The sequence below is a fragment of the Callospermophilus lateralis genome, chromosome 6 (genome assembly GCF_048772815.1).
Source record: "Callospermophilus lateralis isolate mCalLat2 chromosome 6, mCalLat2.hap1, whole genome shotgun sequence".
Lineage (NCBI taxonomy): Eukaryota > Metazoa > Chordata > Mammalia > Rodentia > Sciuridae > Callospermophilus > Callospermophilus lateralis.
This window is the reverse complement of record NC_135310.1, coordinates 68,238,172-68,257,057: the sequence shown is the minus strand read 5'-3', so window position 1 is coordinate 68,257,057 and position 18,886 is coordinate 68,238,172. Positions and strand designations below refer to the sequence as shown.

General features: G+C 29.5%; 1 protein-coding gene across 4 annotated transcripts in view; it reads left to right on the top strand.

Moving 5' to 3' along the window:
- The window catches only part of Manea (mannosidase endo-alpha), a 31,730-nt gene that overhangs the window by 4,239 nt on the left and 8,605 nt on the right, over positions 1-18,886 (top strand). For 2 of the 4 annotated variants that reach the window (XM_076859913.1, XM_076859914.1), the window contains exons 2-3: positions 387-968; positions 13,189-13,298. In XM_076859913.1, the coding sequence (XP_076716028.1) occupies positions 425-968; positions 13,189-13,298 (654 nt within the window). In that variant the 5' untranslated portion in view covers positions 387-424. The remainder of the gene's footprint in view (positions 1-386; positions 969-13,188; positions 13,299-18,886) is intronic. The other 2 variants (XM_076859917.1, XM_076859916.1) reach the window with 2 other exon arrangements.

Below are 18,886 nucleotides of genomic sequence, written 5' to 3'. Positions count from 1 at the left end.
ATCATACATTTCTTTTTATTATGTTTTTTAAATTCTATGTTTAAAATTAGAAAATTTTAGTTCCTATATGCAGAAAAGTTCCTTTCTTTACTCAATATTCATAAAATCTCTTAAAATGATGAAAAATATATTTTATTTTCTTAAGTGAAATTCCTAAAAGTTTTATTTAACAGAATATAATTTGCATGCTAATGTTGATATTTCCAGGTCAGTACTGCCACTTAATTTATGCATATATTGATTATTTTACAGATACTAATACTTGATAACATAATATTGCATTTTCTTAATTTTAATCTAATCACTATGGATTTAGTTTTCATTTTGAATACATTAGAAAATATTATTGATACCTCTTACTAATTTTTTTTTTCAATAAATTACAGCAAAGCATTTGCTATCTTGGACTTTAAAGTATGTCATCATGGCAAAATTTCGGAGAAGGACTTGCATCATTTTGTCGCTTTTTATTCTGTTTATTTTCTCTCTGATGATGGGTTTAAAATTGCTGAGACCAAATACAGCTACTTTTGGAGCTCCTTTTGGACTTGACCTTCTTCCAGAACTTCATCAACAAACTATTCATTTGGGGAAAAAAATTGATTTTCAAAAGAGTGACAGAATCAACAGTGAAACAAATACCAAGAATTTAAAAAGTGTTGAAATCACTATGAAACCTTCCAAAACTTCTGAACTTAACCTGGAAGAACTGCCACCTCTGAATTATTTTTTGCATGTATTTTATTACAGTTGGTATGGAAACCCACAATTTGATGGTAAATATATACATTGGAATCACCCAGTCTTGGAGCATTGGGACCCTAGAATAGCCAAAAATTATCCACAGGGGAGACACAGTCCTCCAGATGACATTGGCTCCAGCTTTTATCCTGAGTTGGGAAGTTACAGCTCTCGGGATCCCACTGTCATAGAAACTCACATGAGACAGATGCATTCAGCTTCCATTGGTAATTAATTTATATTATTTATGTGTTTATGTATATAAGCAAATTTTGGTGGAAGATTAAATTACTGAGTTGGTCTCTCCATTGTTATTAATTACATTATTAAATTCATACCTACAAATTAAACTATATATGTATTATTAAAAATCCAGGTAGCCACCTTTTTACTTTTAACATTTTTAAAAATTTTTAGTTATACATGAACACAGTACCTTTATAATTATTTTATTTATTTATGTGGTGCTGAGGATCAAACCCATTGCCCCCAAAATGCGAGGCAAGCTCTCTAACACTAGCCACGACCCCAGAACAGTAACTACCTTTTAACACTGCCTTTAATGTATGTTGTTTAATTTCTAAATTTTGGGGTATTTCTGTACATATTGTTTTTATTGATTTCTTAATAAATAAAAATAAAATATTAAATAATAATATATATATCATGTATTAAATTTAGTTATAATTTAATACATAATATGTAAAATAATTTAGTTCTCTTTCTCAATTGTATTATTTATGCTTTACATAAAATACAATGCTTAATTATGTTTCTTAAAGGTATGCATGCACCTGTATAAATATCATCAGTCAAGTGGTAAAGTACTTCTGTAGTCTAGAAAGTTTCATCATGATTGGTGATTGCCTTACTTACCCACTATGATACAGACCCTGTGCATCTGATTTGTATCACTGTCAAGTAGTTCTGAATGTTCTATTACTTTGTGAAAATAGAACCATCCATCATTTGTGTGTCTTATTTTACTTACCACAATATTTTCAAATGCACCTATGTTAACTTAACATATATCTACAGTTTAGTCTTTTTGTTGCTGAATAATATTTAATTATATAATTATAGAAATTTTTCTTCTATACTCACCTGTTAAAAGACATATGTGTTGTTTCACATGTTTCTATTTGTTTAAACTACTTTCATAGTCTTTTAAAATTTTTTGTGTTTATTTTGTTTATATATCATGCAATGATATGGTTTTTTAATATTCTATTTTGTTATTTATTTTTCATTTGTTCTAATCATCTTTTTTCCTTTCTTTTTCTTCTCTTACATTTTTATGTATATTGTATATTCTCTGGCCTAGTACAATATATTTATTCATTTTATTTATTTTGTAATTGCTCTAAAGTTCAAAATATGCACCTTGAACTTAACTGATGTTAAGTCATTGGTTGATCTTAATGTTCTTAGAAATCTCCATCAGCTTTCTCTTCCCTTTCCTCCTTATATTACAGTTATACTTATTTATTTAGAAAGTTCTATTTTCTTAATAGTCAATTTTATTTAAAAAATAATTTGATGTCTGAAAATTCTTCAGTTTTATTTTATAACCTTTGTAAACTTTTCAGTTTCAGTTCTATCTCATTAGTGTTCTTTGTAGAAGGAACACAAGGAAAAATGGTTGTTCTCTATATAAAGGCACGAACTCACTAATGAGTTGATAAGTATATAGAAAAATGCAAGTTTCTTTCGTGAACAAGACAATGTAGAATTCTGTGAGTCTACACTAAACATGTAAGATAATGATTTTTTTTTTTCCTATGGAGTGACTTTTTTCAGTTACTTATGATATCTTATTTTTTAGAATAAACTTACAACTCTAGTTTCTATATTCTGTTCATATTATGCCATAAATAGATATGTTAAAGCCTATTTAGACTATATTAGCTTCTGTGTGGTATATGTATCTGTCTTTATTTCCAGATTTATATTAGAGGGAAAAACTTTCTTAAAAGACTTTTCCCTTATTACCAAAAACAAACAAACAAATGAACCAGTAGCAGATCCAAGTCTTCTTTGTAATTTTAAGACTACACTGTTGTTTAGAAAGCTGAGTTTGGCAGAGAAAATGGTTATTGTTCAAAATGTTAATTCTCTTTATACAGATTGAACTGTATACAATGATTTTTTCCCCTCAATTATAAATGTAGCTGTTATATTTTATACATTCATACTATAAAACATGTATATTTTATAAGATAAATAAATGCGAATATTACTTAGTTACATAGCTAATATTTAAGTGTCATAGTATGATTGTGGTTAGGAAAAATATTTTTATTTCATGTTTGGCTTTATGCCTTTATGTTTATAAAACTTTTTATTTCTCATTATTTTACTACCAAATTATATATGAATATGAATTATTTCTAAACATTGACAATAGTATAATTGTTATTTTAAATATTGGTAGTTTTACTCTGATGCAAATATTTTACTTTTTGTTGGATTCTTTTACTGTATCAAATCTTTTAGCTAAAGGATAACACAACATATTTTCTGTTATGCTGATACCTAAAAATTATAGAAGTACCCAATGGATAATTTTTTATTTCTAAACAATTTTAGAAATATTCATGAGTCAAAATGAGGGCTCTTAGTAGAAAAACATTCTAATCCCTAGAGTCTGTAGATATGCTATTTTACATGACAAAAGAAAATTAGAATTACTGTTGCAAAGGTTTCTATAATCCATTGAATGAGATTATCTCAGATTATTTATATTACATTAATTATGGGTCCTTACAAGGAAGAGGGAAAAGGAAAAGTCTGAGGTATGTGATGTGCAAACGACTCAACCCACTGTTGCTGTCATTGAAGATGGCAAAAGGAGTTCATGAGCAAAAGTATGTGGTGGCCTCTATAAACTTCCATGACCCATAATTAGATTCTTCCCTAAAACCCTACAGAAATAAATGTAGTCTAGTCCAACATCTTTATTTTAGCCATTTGAGACCAGTTGCAAATATCTGACCTATAAAACTTTTAAGATAATACATTTATATTGTTTAAAACAAGTAAATTGTAATATTGAGGGTTTTTGTTGTTGTTGTTGTTATTGTTGTTGTTGTTGTTGTTGTTGCTTATTGCTGTTTTTCCTGATACTAGGGACTGAACCTGGAGCCTCATGAATGCTAGTCAAGTACTCTACCACTAAATTATAACACCAGTTCATAAATTTTTGATAATATGGCATTAGAAAATTACATGTAGAAAACAATTCATTCTATATCTTTAAAATTATCTTTCCTTTCTTTCAGTTTAGCACTATTTATAGTGTTAGAGTGTTAGAGTCTTGGCGCTTAAAGAAGTCTTGGCACATAAAGAAGTAGGGAGACACAGTGGCGGACACATACCTGTAATGCCAAATATTTTGGAGGCTAAGGCTGGAGGATCACAAGTTCAAGCTCAGCCCTGACAATTTAGCAAGACTCTTCTCAAAATAAAATTTAAAGAAAGGGCTGGGGATATAGCAGTGGTAGAGAACCCCTGGGTTCAATCCACAACACTGTGGGGGGAGAAAAAGATAAAGAAAATTACTGTGTTACAGTCTTTAGTCTCTTAGTTTTCAACATTGATGCTTCAAAAATACTAGATGAAATCAATAATAGAATATTTTCTGCAAGCATAAAATATTGTATTATTAAGTTTATAATTCTCATTTCTTCATCTTATTTATAAGTTTCTGCAAAAAAAGTAGGAGAAATAGAAATTATACTAAGATGAATTAAATTTTTAGAGTTTAAATGCACCTAATAACAGCTAACATGATGCTCTGAATATTCCCTTTAGAATAACTGTTTGTAATATAAATTTAAATTTATGTTTACTATTGTATAGTTGTGATATCCATATAGCTTTCATATTGCTGTAAACGTTTAAGTACATTTCTACTGATTGATTGCTCTCTTGATTGTGTGTTCTCTTTCCTATGCATCGTAATTTTGTTGAAAGTATGTCATTTCATGTATATGTTAGAGTCTATGGTTATGTAGTTTTTATGGCTGGAAAATGGGCATATCTTTCTTTCTGTTAACACTTCATTTGGGCATCCAGTTTTTCTAGCTTGAATTTATTTGTACACTATCTATTCTTATCCATTATTTCTATTTGTCCATCCTTTCTGCAATATCATATGGATTACTGTAGCATTATGAGAGTTCTTAAAATTAGGTAATATGATTCTTATTTGGTATTCCATTTCAAAATTGCTTTGGCATTATAATTTGTTTGCCTATACATATAAATTTTTAAAATCAATTGGTCCGTATCTGCAAAATATTCTGGTGGAATTTTGATTTAGATTACACTGAACCTTCATATAATTTTGGGGAAAGGTGATATATTAACACCATTGAATTGAATTGAGAATAATATTGAATCTTCTATTTTATGGATCTGGTATATGACTATTTCTATAGTACTTAAAATTTTTTTCTTTGTTTAGATTTTTAATTGTTTTTTTTTTGTTAACACATAGGAATTATACTTGTTTATGGAGTAGAGTTTGACATTTCAATACATACATGCAATGTGTAATGATCAGATCAGGGTAATTGGCATATCCGTCACTTTAGATGTAAATAATGTCTTTGAGTTAGGAATATTACATTATATATATATATATATATATATATATATATATATATATATATATATATATATATATATATATTAAATATCATTCATTCATAAGAAGGAATGAAATCAGATTGCAGATGTTACTGGAATATATTATATTACATGAAATAAATCAGGCACTGAAAGACAAATATCATGTGTTCCCACTTATATGTAGAAGTTAAAAAAAATTTACCTCAAAGAAGTATAGAATAGTGTTTAGCAAATTCTGAGAAGATTTTTAGGGTTGGAAGGAAGGAGAAGATGTATAGTGGGTACAGGGGTGTATATGAATTCTAATACCAGCAAAGTAAGATAACTATGGTTGACAACAATTAATACAACATTTCAGACTAGCCAGCAGAGAGGATTTTGAACATTCCTAACTCAAAGACATTATTTATATCTAAGGTAACGGATAAGCCAATTACCCTGATCTGATCATTACACATTGCATATAAGTATTGAAATGTCAAACTCTACTCCATAAACAAGTATAATATATATATCACCTTTCCCCAAAATGATATGAAGGTTCAGGATGTACAGGAATCTTTTATTTTGGTTTAATTCTATTTGTCAATTTTTGCATCTGCACTCTCTGCTATTGGGGTCATATTGAAAATATCTGTTCCCAGACCAATGTCCGGAAGTATGTGCCCTATATTTTCTATGAGTAGATTTATGGGTTTGATCTTATTTTTAAGTCTTTGGTCCATTTTAGTTAATTTTTTTTCCCTTTGGTGACAGATAAAAGTCTGGTTTCTTCTGCATGTGAATATCTAGTTTTCCCAGTATCATTTATTTATCATTTGTTAAATGGTTTTATATAGTGAATTTTCTATCTTCATCTAAAATTCATTGTAAAAATTTGAACGTATTTCTGGATTCTCTATTCTATTCCATTAGTCTGTGTCTATTTTTATCCAATATCATGTTGTTCTGTTTACTGTCATTTTGTAGTTTATTTTGAAGTCAGTCCATGTAATATCTCCAAATCATTCCAATCCCCCACTACAATAGCTTTGCTGTTCAAGGTCTTTTGTGCTATATACAAATTTCATTTTTTTCTTTTTTTTTGGTAAGGACTGTCCCTGGTATTTTGATAGAGATTGCATTTAATTTGTGGACTTTTCTGGTTAGTATGACCACTTTAATAATATTGATTTTTCCAGCATGTAAACACAGGATGTTCTCTTTAATATCAGCAGGGTTTTCTGATTTCCACTGTATAGATTGTTTATTTTCTTGGTTAAGTTTTTTCCCATGTATATTTATCTATTTATTTATTTATGCATGGTTTTTGTAGCTATTGTGACTGCAATTGCCTTCTTAATTTCTTAGCAATTTGGTTGTTTTAATATAAAAAGCTACTAATTTTTTATGTTGGTTTTGTGGCCTACAATTCTAATAAATTCCTTTATCATCTGTAACAGTTTTTCTTTTCTCATGTGTATGGGTGCATGTGTGTGTGTGTGTGTGTGGTCTTTAGGTTTTTTTCTATATACATGAAACCATGTCATCTGCAAAGAGGGATAATTTGACATCCTTTTGCATATGGATGTCCTTTAGAGTAATGAAAATGGAAATCCTTATTTTACTCCTGATCTTAGAGGAATTGCTTTATGATTTTTATTATGAAGGAATGTTAAATTTTATCAAATTATTTTTCTGCATCTATTCAGATATTCATATGGTTTTTTATTCTTCATTCTGTTGATGTGTTATATTATGTTTATTGCTTTGCATATGTTGAAACATCCTTGCATCCTTGGGACAAACTCAGATTTATCATATTGTATAATCATTTTGATGTGCTCTTGGCTTTTATTTATATATTGAGAAATTTTCATGTGTGTTTATCTGGAATGTTGAACTGTAGTTTTCTTTTTTAATTACATCCTTCTTTGATTTTGGAATTAGAATAATGCTGGCCTTGTAGAATGAGGTGGAGGAGTTTTCTTCTTTTCACTTTGAAATAGTTTGAGAAGTATTGTTTTTTCTTCTTTATAAGCTTTACAAAATTCAACAGTGAAGCCCTCCAGTCTCTGGCCTTTCTTGGCTAGGAGACTTTTTATTATTGATTTATTCTCATTTGTCTTTTCAGGTTATCTGTGTCTTCATGGCTCAGTTTTGTTTGCTTATGTGTCCAAAATTTATATTGTTTCTAGGTTACCCAATTTGCCAGTGTATTGTTGTTTATGACATTTCCTAGTGATATTTGCATTCCTTTGTTATTGGTTGTGATGTCTCCTTTTTCATCTCTATTTTGATTTGTTTTCTCTCTGACTCCTTCCCGATTTCATGTCTGTTTAGTCTAGTTTTATCAATAATTTTTATCTTTACAAAAGACTATTTGTTTTCATTAGTCTTTTGTATTGTTTTTTAATCTCCATCTCATTTATTGCTGCTCTGATCTCTGCTGTTTCTTTCCTCCTACTAATTTTGGATTTGCTTTGTTTTTGCCTTTATAATTTTTTGAGTTGCATAATTAGATTGTTTGCTTAAAATTTTCTTGTTTATTGATGTAGGCATTTATTACTGTAAATTTACCTGTTAGTGCTGCTTTTGCTGTATCCTATATTTTTGGGTAAATTTTTTTTTTCAGTTTCATTAATTCAGGAAATTTTTATTTCCCTTTTGCTTTTTGCATTGGCTATAAGTCATTCAAGACAATGTTGTTGATTTCTCTAATTTCTAAAATTCATCTTATTATTGATTCTGATTTTACTCCATTGTGGCCAAAGAAGATACTTATTATACCTGGAATTTTCTTAAATTTGTCAAAACTTGTTTTTGTTCTAACATGTGGTCCATCAAGAAAATGTTCATGTGCTGATGTGGAGAATGCATATTTTGTGGCTGTTGGGTGAAATATTTGTAAATGCCCATTAGGTCCATTTAGTCCACAGGTTAGTTAACCTGCAGATGTTGTGTGTGTGTGTGTGTGTGTGTGTGTGTGTGTGTGTGTATAAGATCTATCCATTGACAGAAGTGAGGTTTTGAAGACCCTGCTCTTATTTTATTAGAATTTCATTGTTTAGATCTAATAACTTTGCTTTATATAATTGGGTCCTTCATTGTTAGTTGCATATATATTTATGGTTGTTTCCTATGCTGAATTGATCCTTTTATCACTATACAGTGCATTCCTTGTTTATTTTTAAAGTTTTTGATTTGAAATCTGTTTTATTTGATGTAAGTACAGCTACTCTTGCTCACTTTTGAGTTTTTTTTTTTAGAGAGAGAGAGAGAGAATTTTTTAATATTTATTTTTTAGTTTTCGGTGGACACAACATCTTTATTTGATTTTTATGTGGTGCTGAGGATCGAAACCTGCGCCCCGCTCATGCCAGGTTCGTGCACTACAGCTTGAGCCACATCCCAGCCCCTCACTTTTGGTTTTCATGGTTTACCTTTTTTCATTCCTTCAGTTTCAATCTATATATGTCTTTACTATTTAAGTGAGTTTCTTTTAGGCAGCACATGTTCAGTCTGGTTTGTTGTTTGTTTGCTTTTAATCTATTCAGTCTGTTTGTATCTTTTAATTGGGGAATTTATTCCACTTACATTTAAGATTTTTAATGTAAATAAAGATACACTCCTGCCTTTCTATTATTTTTTTCCTATTCTTTTGTATATCCTTTTCCTTTTGTCCTGTCTTGTTCATTTTTGTGATTTATTTTTGGGATTTTTTTTGTTTGTTGGTTTGTTTGTTTTTGTTAGTTTTTTTGGCATTGATAGGGCTCAATTTTCTTCCTTCTTTTTCATGTATGTTCTTTTCTTGAATTTTGTACTTGTTAATGCTTCTTATGGTTCTTGTTGTCTTTTTGTTTCTAGTATAGGACTCCCTTAAGCAGTTGTAGAACCACTCTGGGGCTGATAAATTAGCTTGACTTCTTGTCTTGGAAAGTCTTAATTTTTTCCTTACTTCTGAAGGAAAGTTTTGGTGGGTGTAGTATTCTTAATTAGCTTCCCCTGCCCCAGAAGTTTGGATATATTATACTATTCTCTTTGGCCTATAAGATTTCTACTACAAAGTCTGTTTTTAGTTTAATGGTGATTCTATTATAAGGAACTTATTAATTTTCTCTTGCTATTTTCAAAAAAAAATTCACTCATTTTATAGGTGTGAAATTAAGTAATTTAAGTAGAATGTAAGTAATTTAAATAAAATGATCTACAAATACAAGTCTATCCAGTGATAAAATTAGTACTTGATTCTCTAGGTCTATCTGATTTTATAATATATTATTAACTATTACTCCACTTAGAGGCATCATTTAACTTTAAAAATCATTGCATATGAGTTATATTAAAGGTTATATGATAATTGCTTTGAAGGGATGGCATAATTATGACATGGGTTTTTCTATCTTGTATATTAATATTCCTAGAATCAATTTCAAAGAATTTCCTAGTTGAATAAGCAGTTGGAATGATCGAGTGTAATAAATTTTACATATAAATAATACAGATATTCAGTTGGCTTCTTTTAGTTAGACAGTTTTTTTTTTCCTTTTTATGTCACTAGCAATAAAACCCAGGGCCTCACATGTACTAGGCAAGTACTCCACCACTAAGCTTTATTTCTTGCTCAGTTGGCTTACTGTAGAGGTTACTATCATGGAGTCATTATTATTATAAATTTTCTAATCCTCTTCTGGAATTGGACCATAAATGGTTTGGTTCCCAACCCTTTTGTATTCAGATTTTTTAAGAACCAGACTGTACAAACATAAATTGAACTGTGAAGCACAGTATGAAGATAGAATTAGAAATATTGAATCCATAATGAATGCAATAGAAAATCTGAAACATAATAACAGTAAAAGAGAAAAAAAAATTCTTCCCAAGCCATGGATTTTACCAGTAGAGAGAATGTGAGATGAAGATAAGTCACTAGCTAGGGTTGAAGTGGTTAGCATGTTGTAGTATAACCAGAATTGTTTGGTAGTTCTATCCAGTAGAACTTTCTGTGATGATGAAAATGTTGTATACAAGTACTATCTATTACAGTAGATATTACTGACCATATGTGGCTAGTGGGCACTGGAAATGTGGTTAGTTAAGTGAACAACATATTTTTAAAATTTTAAGTTGTTTGATAAGTGTGTATCAAGTTGGACAGCATGAGACTAGAGTGTAATGAAGATGAGGAAAAAGTACAGAAATAATTTGGAGACTATTGTATTAAAATACAAAACTATCCTATGTGGTAGAAGGCGCACTGATGTTGGAGTGAGGGATCAAAGTGAGAAATAACAGCATGATAGGAAAAGGAACCAAAATTTATTGAACAGTATACTAGAAATTGGAATTTTATGTTCATATTTAAAATATACCTTTGTGAGTAAAAATTATGTGTTTGGTGATAAAGCCACAGAAACAAGAAAGGTTAATGTATCATTTGCTCATGTAACTGAAAGTGAAATATTTAAATACATCTTCAAAGCCCACCACACTGTCTGAAGGACATATGACAATATTTTGAAATTTTCGAAGTGAATGTTTATCTTTTAAACTATGAAGATAGGTGTTTTAAATATCTGTCATGCTGATATGTTAAGTTGTTCATGTTAATTTCTTTTGACTTTTGGTTTTTGTTGATTCTTGTATTTGATGCTTTATTTCCTTGTGCTCTTTATTATATGTTAATGCATTACTATTTTTTATTCTTTAAAAAATACTTTTCACAGTAGTTTGAAACTCAGGGGGAAGATCCCTTCCTCCTGAGAAAATTTACTTTTTGTTTTTGCCTGGCAATTATTGAGAATACCAAGTCATGACTCATCTTAATTTGAGTTTAAAGATATAGAACTACATAAGCATTGTGAACCTGGAATGTAATCCCCTGACTTTGAGAACCAGTTTGCTTCTGTTATCTGTGGTTGGGACAAACTGGCCTCCTTGCTAATTTACCTCCCTGGCTTTCATTCACCCTTCAGTTTGCCTAGGTAGTTCTTCCCTCAGTTTCTTGGCTTTAAGAAATTTATTGTTACTCATGTTTTACCTAGTAATTTTGGTTGTTTTCATGGGAGTATTGGTTTAGTTTTACACCATTTTTAGAAATTATTCCACTGTCATTAGAAACAGGAACCTTGTTTAATATTTAATTTTATGGAAGAATGCTTTGCTCATAATTTTAACATGCTTTGTGGCATAATCTTTCTATTGTGTGATCTTTATTATTTTTTTCATGTTCTTTTTCACTTTTTATCTTTTGTAAATTTTTTTTTAATAGGCCACATGTTGGAAGTTTTTTACTGTCACTCTTTATTGATGGTATTACTAATGGGGCTAGTAGGCAGCTCAAATATTTGATCAGTTTTTCCCTACATTTTTCTCACAAACATCCTTTTCTAGATTGCAATGCCCTCTTTGGCTATTCAGAGCTTTCCTGCAACCCCATATGTTTTAGGTTCCCTTTTCTGTCTTTCATTTTCTTGCTATTTGTAGTTTCAGAAAGGACAGAAGACATAGACTCTTTTTTTTATATATATATATATTTTGGTCAACTTTCAAGAAAATACTATTTTGTTTCTCTAATGAAACTCCTTTTTTTTACATAGTACTTATACTATAATTCAAATCTTTAAATTTAGCTTTCTCATATTTTCTAAACATTCATTTCCTAATTTCCACAAACTTCTCTTTTACTACTATTACTTTTGACTCCTGTATTAAAAACTCTATTGATTAATTAAATAATCAGTTCATCTTTCTAATAGCCTCACATTACTTTATATGTGAAGTTTTGGATAGGTTGATCTTAAATATTCCCTCTATACTTAGTGATTTCTGTGCAAACTGATATTTCTAACAGTTTGTAATTTATCAGTGCAAAATGAATCAGGTACTACAGGGAGAAATTACAATTATTTTCCTTTTTTTTTTAAATCTGCTGTTAACAGATAATATAAACACAAAACCTAGCATGTGAATGTTTATAGAAGCTGTATTCATAATTTCCCAGAATTGGAAGCAACCAAGATGCCCTTCAATAGGTAAATGGATAAACATCCATTTGATGGATATTATGCAGTAGTAAAAGGAAATGAGCTATCAAGCCATGAAAAGACATGAAGAAAACTAAAATGCAAATTGCTAAGTGAATGAAACCATTTGGGGAAAGCTACATATTTTATGATTTCAACTATATGACATTGTAGAAAAGGCAAAATTATAGACAGTGTTAAAAGTTCAATTATTGCCCTGAGTGAAAGGAAGATGGAGGAGGAATAAATAGACGGAGTACAGGAGATTTATAGTAAAATTAATTTGTCTGATACTATAATGGTGAGCATGTGACATTATACATTTGTTCAAGATGCATAGAATTGTACAAACAGTGAATCCTAATATAAACTATGGTGTTTTGTTAAAAATGATGTGTCAGTATTAGTTTATTAGTTATTACAAATGTATCACAATAATGTAAGATGCTAAGTAGGAAAACTGGGGAGGGGATATTGGAGGCTGGTAGCAGGTATATATGAGCACTTTATACTTTTTGTTTTATTTTCCTGTAAACCTTAAACTTATTGTGAAAAAAGTGTATTAATTAAAAACATTGATATTAAAAAGAATTTGTTGATAAAGAGTTCATAAATATTGGCTAAACAAACTAACATATTATGTGACCTGAAGAAAGTAATAAGTTCTTTTGAATATGTTTCTTTTTTATTGTTAATTATTCTTTCATACTGTTAGCTATTTGAAACTTATTCTGCCTTTTTTAGACTACTTGCAATCATCTTGTTTCCTGTTTTTGTTTTTTTTTCCCTCCTCCTTTTTTTCTATTAGGTGTACTAGCTCTATCTTGGTACCCACCTGATTCAAGTGATGAGAATGGAGAAGCTACTGATAACTTGGTACCAACTATTTTGGATAAAGCTCATAAATATAATCTGAAGGTATTTAATTTATTTTCAAGATATACGTAAGTTAACTTTTGTACAAGAAGATAGTAAAGCAATTTTTGGAGTGATAATTTAATTAAGAACTTAATATGCATGAAAGTAATGATTGAGAATCTTTTAAAATATTACTGCTTCATAAAAAAATTTCTATTTCAGTTTCAAACATTGTCCAAATTATAATAATTTCTATAAATTATAAAAATTTCTATTTCAGTTTCAAACATTGTCCAAATTATAATAATTTAAAGATCCCTTACTAATTTTCTAGTCATGTTTTATGTAAATCTTTGTTTATTTTAGCAGAAAGAGGACAGAAAGATTCTTTGTTAAAGATAGTGCAGAAATTGTAGATGATTTATATCTAAAGGTTATAGATGTCAAAAATCTAAAAAAAAGTATTATTAATCATATGACTTTACATCTTTATAAAGTAATTATAAAATAAATTACTGCTCAAATATTTTCCCAAATCTGATTTTTTCTTAAGGTCTGTTTAATATGCATAAACACACAATCCTGTATATATTTAGAACAGGTGAAAGTTGGAAGACAGCTGTTAGTGTAAATATATTCTCAAATATTAAGGTATATCCAAATGAGGGAAAGTTTTTCACAAGGTAGGATATTACTTATTTTACAAATTAATTAGTTATGGAAACAAGAATGAGTGATGATTAAAGGGATTTAAATAGAAATTACAAGAGGAAATTTTTTACTGAATAAGAAAGTAAGCATCATTTTAAAATTCAAGTATAATTAATTTGTGTATAGGTAGCAACATTAATTATAATATTCACAAAATTATAGTCATAGAATCTATATTTTCTAACCACTTTCAAAGTAGCTTAAAGTTGATTAAAGTAAAACTATTTTAAAAATACAAAATTGTATAAAATTTAAATAGTACCTGCTGTAAACAAAAAATCAAACTTTCATTGAAGATGTTATAAAATAGATAATAAAGATTATTTCATGATCCATATCAATGGGACATGGATAATAAAATTAAATAGAAGAAAGAACAATAATAATGATATGAAAAATTAATTAAAACTGAATTAAGGCACACTACTATAATTTTAGCTATTCAGCAGGATGAAATACGAGGATTGGAAGTTCAAGGCCAGCCTGGGCAACATAAAGAGAATTCTTAAAATATTAATACTAATTAAATAAGATCCAAATCTTTAAAATCAGTATCCTACATAGATTCATTATAATTGTTTCCATGTTAGGGAGAGAGGGAATACGTGAACCACTTGTGAGTTGAAAAATGAATTTTAAAAAATGGAGAAAACAATATCAAAAATTAGAAGGTAATATATTTATAGGTATAAAAGAAAGTTTTAAATTATATATTGGAATTTTTGAAATTCAGAAGAAATTGATGTTTTTGGAAAATGCCCAAGGTTTTGTCTTCTTTTTTTTTTTTTTTAATTTTTAAATTTTGTACAAGAAAGAGGTTTAAAAAATTCTAAATTAATTTTCCTAGTAAATAATCTAAAAGTTAGTTAAATAAATGCCTTCCCCAAAGTACTAGATTTTCTTATTAGTTATTGATTCTTTTGATACTGAAATATTGATATTGTAAAGTGTACTATTTATGCATAAAAAAAATTGCCCCAGAACTTGGTAGCTTAAAACAATACACATTTATTATCTCTCACATTTTCTAAGGGTGAAGAATCCGAAAGTGTGTTAACTAGGTTGTTCAGTTCAGGATCTCTCAAGGAAGTTATAGGCCAGTTGTTGGTTGGTGTTATTATCAGTGGAGACTGGAGCATCCACTTATAAACTTTCTCTTATAGTAGTTGACAACAGTTCCTTCCAGCTGAAGTACGAGGAGTTTTAAGTTTTCCTCTTCGTACACCTCTTCACAAGACTACTAGAGTCACTTTAAGACATGGCATCTGGATTCTCCAAAATACGTTGAATGATTTGACAGAAAGAGGGTACAATATAGAAGTTACACTCTTTGTTGTTGTTGTCATTGATCTAAGTTTGGAAATGATGTATTATCACTTTTGCCCTTTACTATTTGTTTGTATATTTATAAACTAGTTCTGTCATAATATGGGAAGGATTACGAAGGTTGTAAATACCAGAAGATGAGGGTCAATGTGGGCTACCTTTGGGATGCAATCTCAGAAAACTTTCTAATTTATTCTATAAAGTTTACACAATCCTTTTTTAGAACTCAACAAAAATAGTACAAAAAAGAGACTTCTAGATTGATCTAATAAAAATTCCTAAAGAAAATTTGGGTGAAACTGTTTAATATATTAGCGTGATCTAAGAATGGTTCCAAGAATAAGAAATCCAATTTCAAATCTGTATTCAAACCTGGCTTTAGATTCATATACAACTCTTGTGTCTTAGTTCCTTCATCTCCTAAATAGAAATATTTATAGAACCTACCTGATTGAGTGGTAAGAAGAATTCATGAGGTAATACATGTAAAATCTCTGAGGTTAGTATCTGACACAGAATAAGCAATCTATAAATGTTATTAAATAAAATTTCATTGACTATTTAAAGAAGATAAAACAGGATCATCTTAATGGATACTGTAAATTCAAGGCAATAACTACTTGGTAATAATGGTCTATAAAATTCTCAATAAGCAAAATTCTTTAACTTGGCAAAGGATATCTTTAATAACTGATATCAATAATTTTACCTATGGGAAAAGAGTAGCATCATGAAAATTACCTAGACACTATTAGAAATACTTTAACTGACCTAGGTGTCCTTCAACAGATGAATGGGTAAAGATAAGGATATAAATATGAATATAAATATATATATATATATATATATATATATATATATATATATTATATGAATTTCATGTAACCCCATATATATTTAAATATGTATATATATAAGTGTGTATATATATATTTTATACACACACAGCAATATTATATTATTCAGCCACAAAGAAGAATGAAATTATAGCATTTCCTGGTAATTGAATGGAACCGGAGACTATCATGCTTCATGAAATAAGCCAATCCCAAAAGACAAAGCCTAAACATTCTCTCTGAAATGCAGATGCTAACACACAATAACAGGGAAGAGGGTAGAATAGAAGTTCATTGGATTAGAAAAAGGGGAATGCAGGGAAGGGAGGAGGATGGGAATAGGAAAGACAGAATCAAACATAATTTTTCTGTTTGTATATTAATTCACTACCAGTTAAACTCCACATCATATATAACCACAAGAATGGAATCCTAATTAGAATAAGTTTTACTCCATGTATGTATAATAAGTCGAAATATACTCTGCTATCATGTGTATCTAAAAAGAACAAATCTTAAAAAAATTGTTTTAAATAATAATGATTTCAATAAGATGGCTGGTGCCAATAAGTGTAGAATTCAAAAGGATTCCTAAATTTTGGAAAAAAATTGAAAAAATTACATTGAAGATAAAATCAGTAGATATACAAAAAAATCTTCAGTACTTTATTGAGGGAAATATAGAATCTGCATAAATGAATAAACATGAATTTGATGAGAAATTATAAAAGTTTATAAATATCTTTGATTCAAGTAAGACTTTTAAAGAATGGTAAATGAAGGAAAATTGTCTTCCAGATAACAAAATGTATTATAAAATGGCAGGAATTAAAGAATATGACATTTGCCTAAGTATGGAGAAAGAATTCAATGAAACAATACAAAAAAGGCACAAGTCATGTCATGTGGTAACCTAATAATGTAATTTAAGAAGCACTTAAAATCAATATAAAACTAATGCTTATTCTTGCTCTTGTGCTCATGATACCATTTTTTTTCCTCCTTTTTCTTTCTTTTTTTTTATATCGTCTACTCTGTTCTTTGTATTTGGGCAGTAATATTTCATGTCTGATACTTTTTACTTTTCTTCAGGTTGCTCATATTTCTTCAAGTTTATTCTTGTTCAGTTCAGTGTGTTTGCGAATCCTAATGAAAACGTGCAGTGGAGTGGCTTTTAACAAGCAACCCTTTACTTTGAGTTTTCACATTACTAAATTTGTTGAGTTTTTTTTAACCTAGTCTCTAACTTCTTAGAGTTCATATACCCTAATTGAGCATAGACTGGTTTGTCCAAAACTTGTCATTGAATTGTGTAAAAGATTATTTGAATCACAGTCAATTTTTTTTCAAAATAAATATATAAAAAATTAATTTTGTTTTAATTTTCTTTTTGCAATTTAAAAATTCAGTAGTTATTAGGGAACAGAAGTGAAACTCTAGGGAGACAGAAATAGCTAAATAGGCACACATTTTATTGTATACTTTTTCATATAGCTGCTTCCTCTTGAATTTAAAGTCCTGAAACTTAGGATAGCATCTCTCAAATAAACTGACTAGGAAGAGTTGTCACCTGCTGTGTCTCTCAGTGCCATTTTGTGAGTTTTCATTGCTATCTGAAATCTGCAAATAGGCGAGCCCCCAGGCTCTGATACCATCTCTGAGACTGGATAAGTTATTGATGTCACTTCTATAAAACAAATTCAAGGGCCACTCTTCTGATCAGTCCCTGAAATAGTCCTAGGAAATGAGAGCTCAAGAAACTGTTTTTATACTTTCAGGTGGTTTTTAAAATGTGTTGGGGGCTGTGAATTTATTATGAGTTTGTTTGAGCCATCTCAAGGCAGGTGGGTTGCTTTTCTGAGAATTCTTGTATGAAATTCCCCCAATTTGAAACTGCTAAGATTATGCGACACCATGTCCATTAGCTCACACAGCCCTAGGTTCAAATGCAGCTGTTTGGCATAGAGGTGAGCTCAACCTGCTAAGCCCCAACCAAGTTGTCTTTGCCATGTTTTTCCTGTTTTCCTCAGGAAGTTCTTCACTCTTAATCCCATTGGCCTTCCTCCCCATTTAAATAAAGGGATTGTGCTCCATTCTGTTATTAGATCCAGTCTCCAAAAGAGCTGGATCTTCCCTAAATATTTGCTAGAACAGGGGCTTTAGCACTTGTAATTGTAATTCGGTAAGATGATTTTGAAAAGAATATAAAAATCAGTAGGATTGTTTCTACTCACAATATCCTCCCTATCTTACACCATGAAGAATAATATATCAGTGAACCAGTTTTTTTTTTGAGTGAGAAATGATAAATTTTTTAATTGCTGTTGATAAATAAGTAAAATTAGGAATAAACGTGAAAATTGTTATATTTTTTCTTTTAAAAATATTAAATTGATTGTAATTTATGGGAAGTCATCATCTGTATTGTTTACCTTACAATTTGAAGTGGCCTACAAGATAGTTTTATTAGTCATAATCAGATTTTATAGATTTATGTATAATCATTTTTGGGTAGAAAATTTAAATCTCTTCACAGTACATTTAAAAGCATTTTTTTTAAAGAGAGAGAATTTTTAATATTTATTTTTCAGTTTTCGGTGGACACAACATCTTTATTTTATTTTATGTGGTGCTGAGGATCGAACCCAGTGCCCCGCTCATGCCAGGCGAGCGCATTACTGCTTGAGCCACATCCCCAGCCAAAAGAATTTAAATTACTGCTTTCTACTATTATTATAGAGACTTAAGATATAAACAGCATAAACACTATGAAAG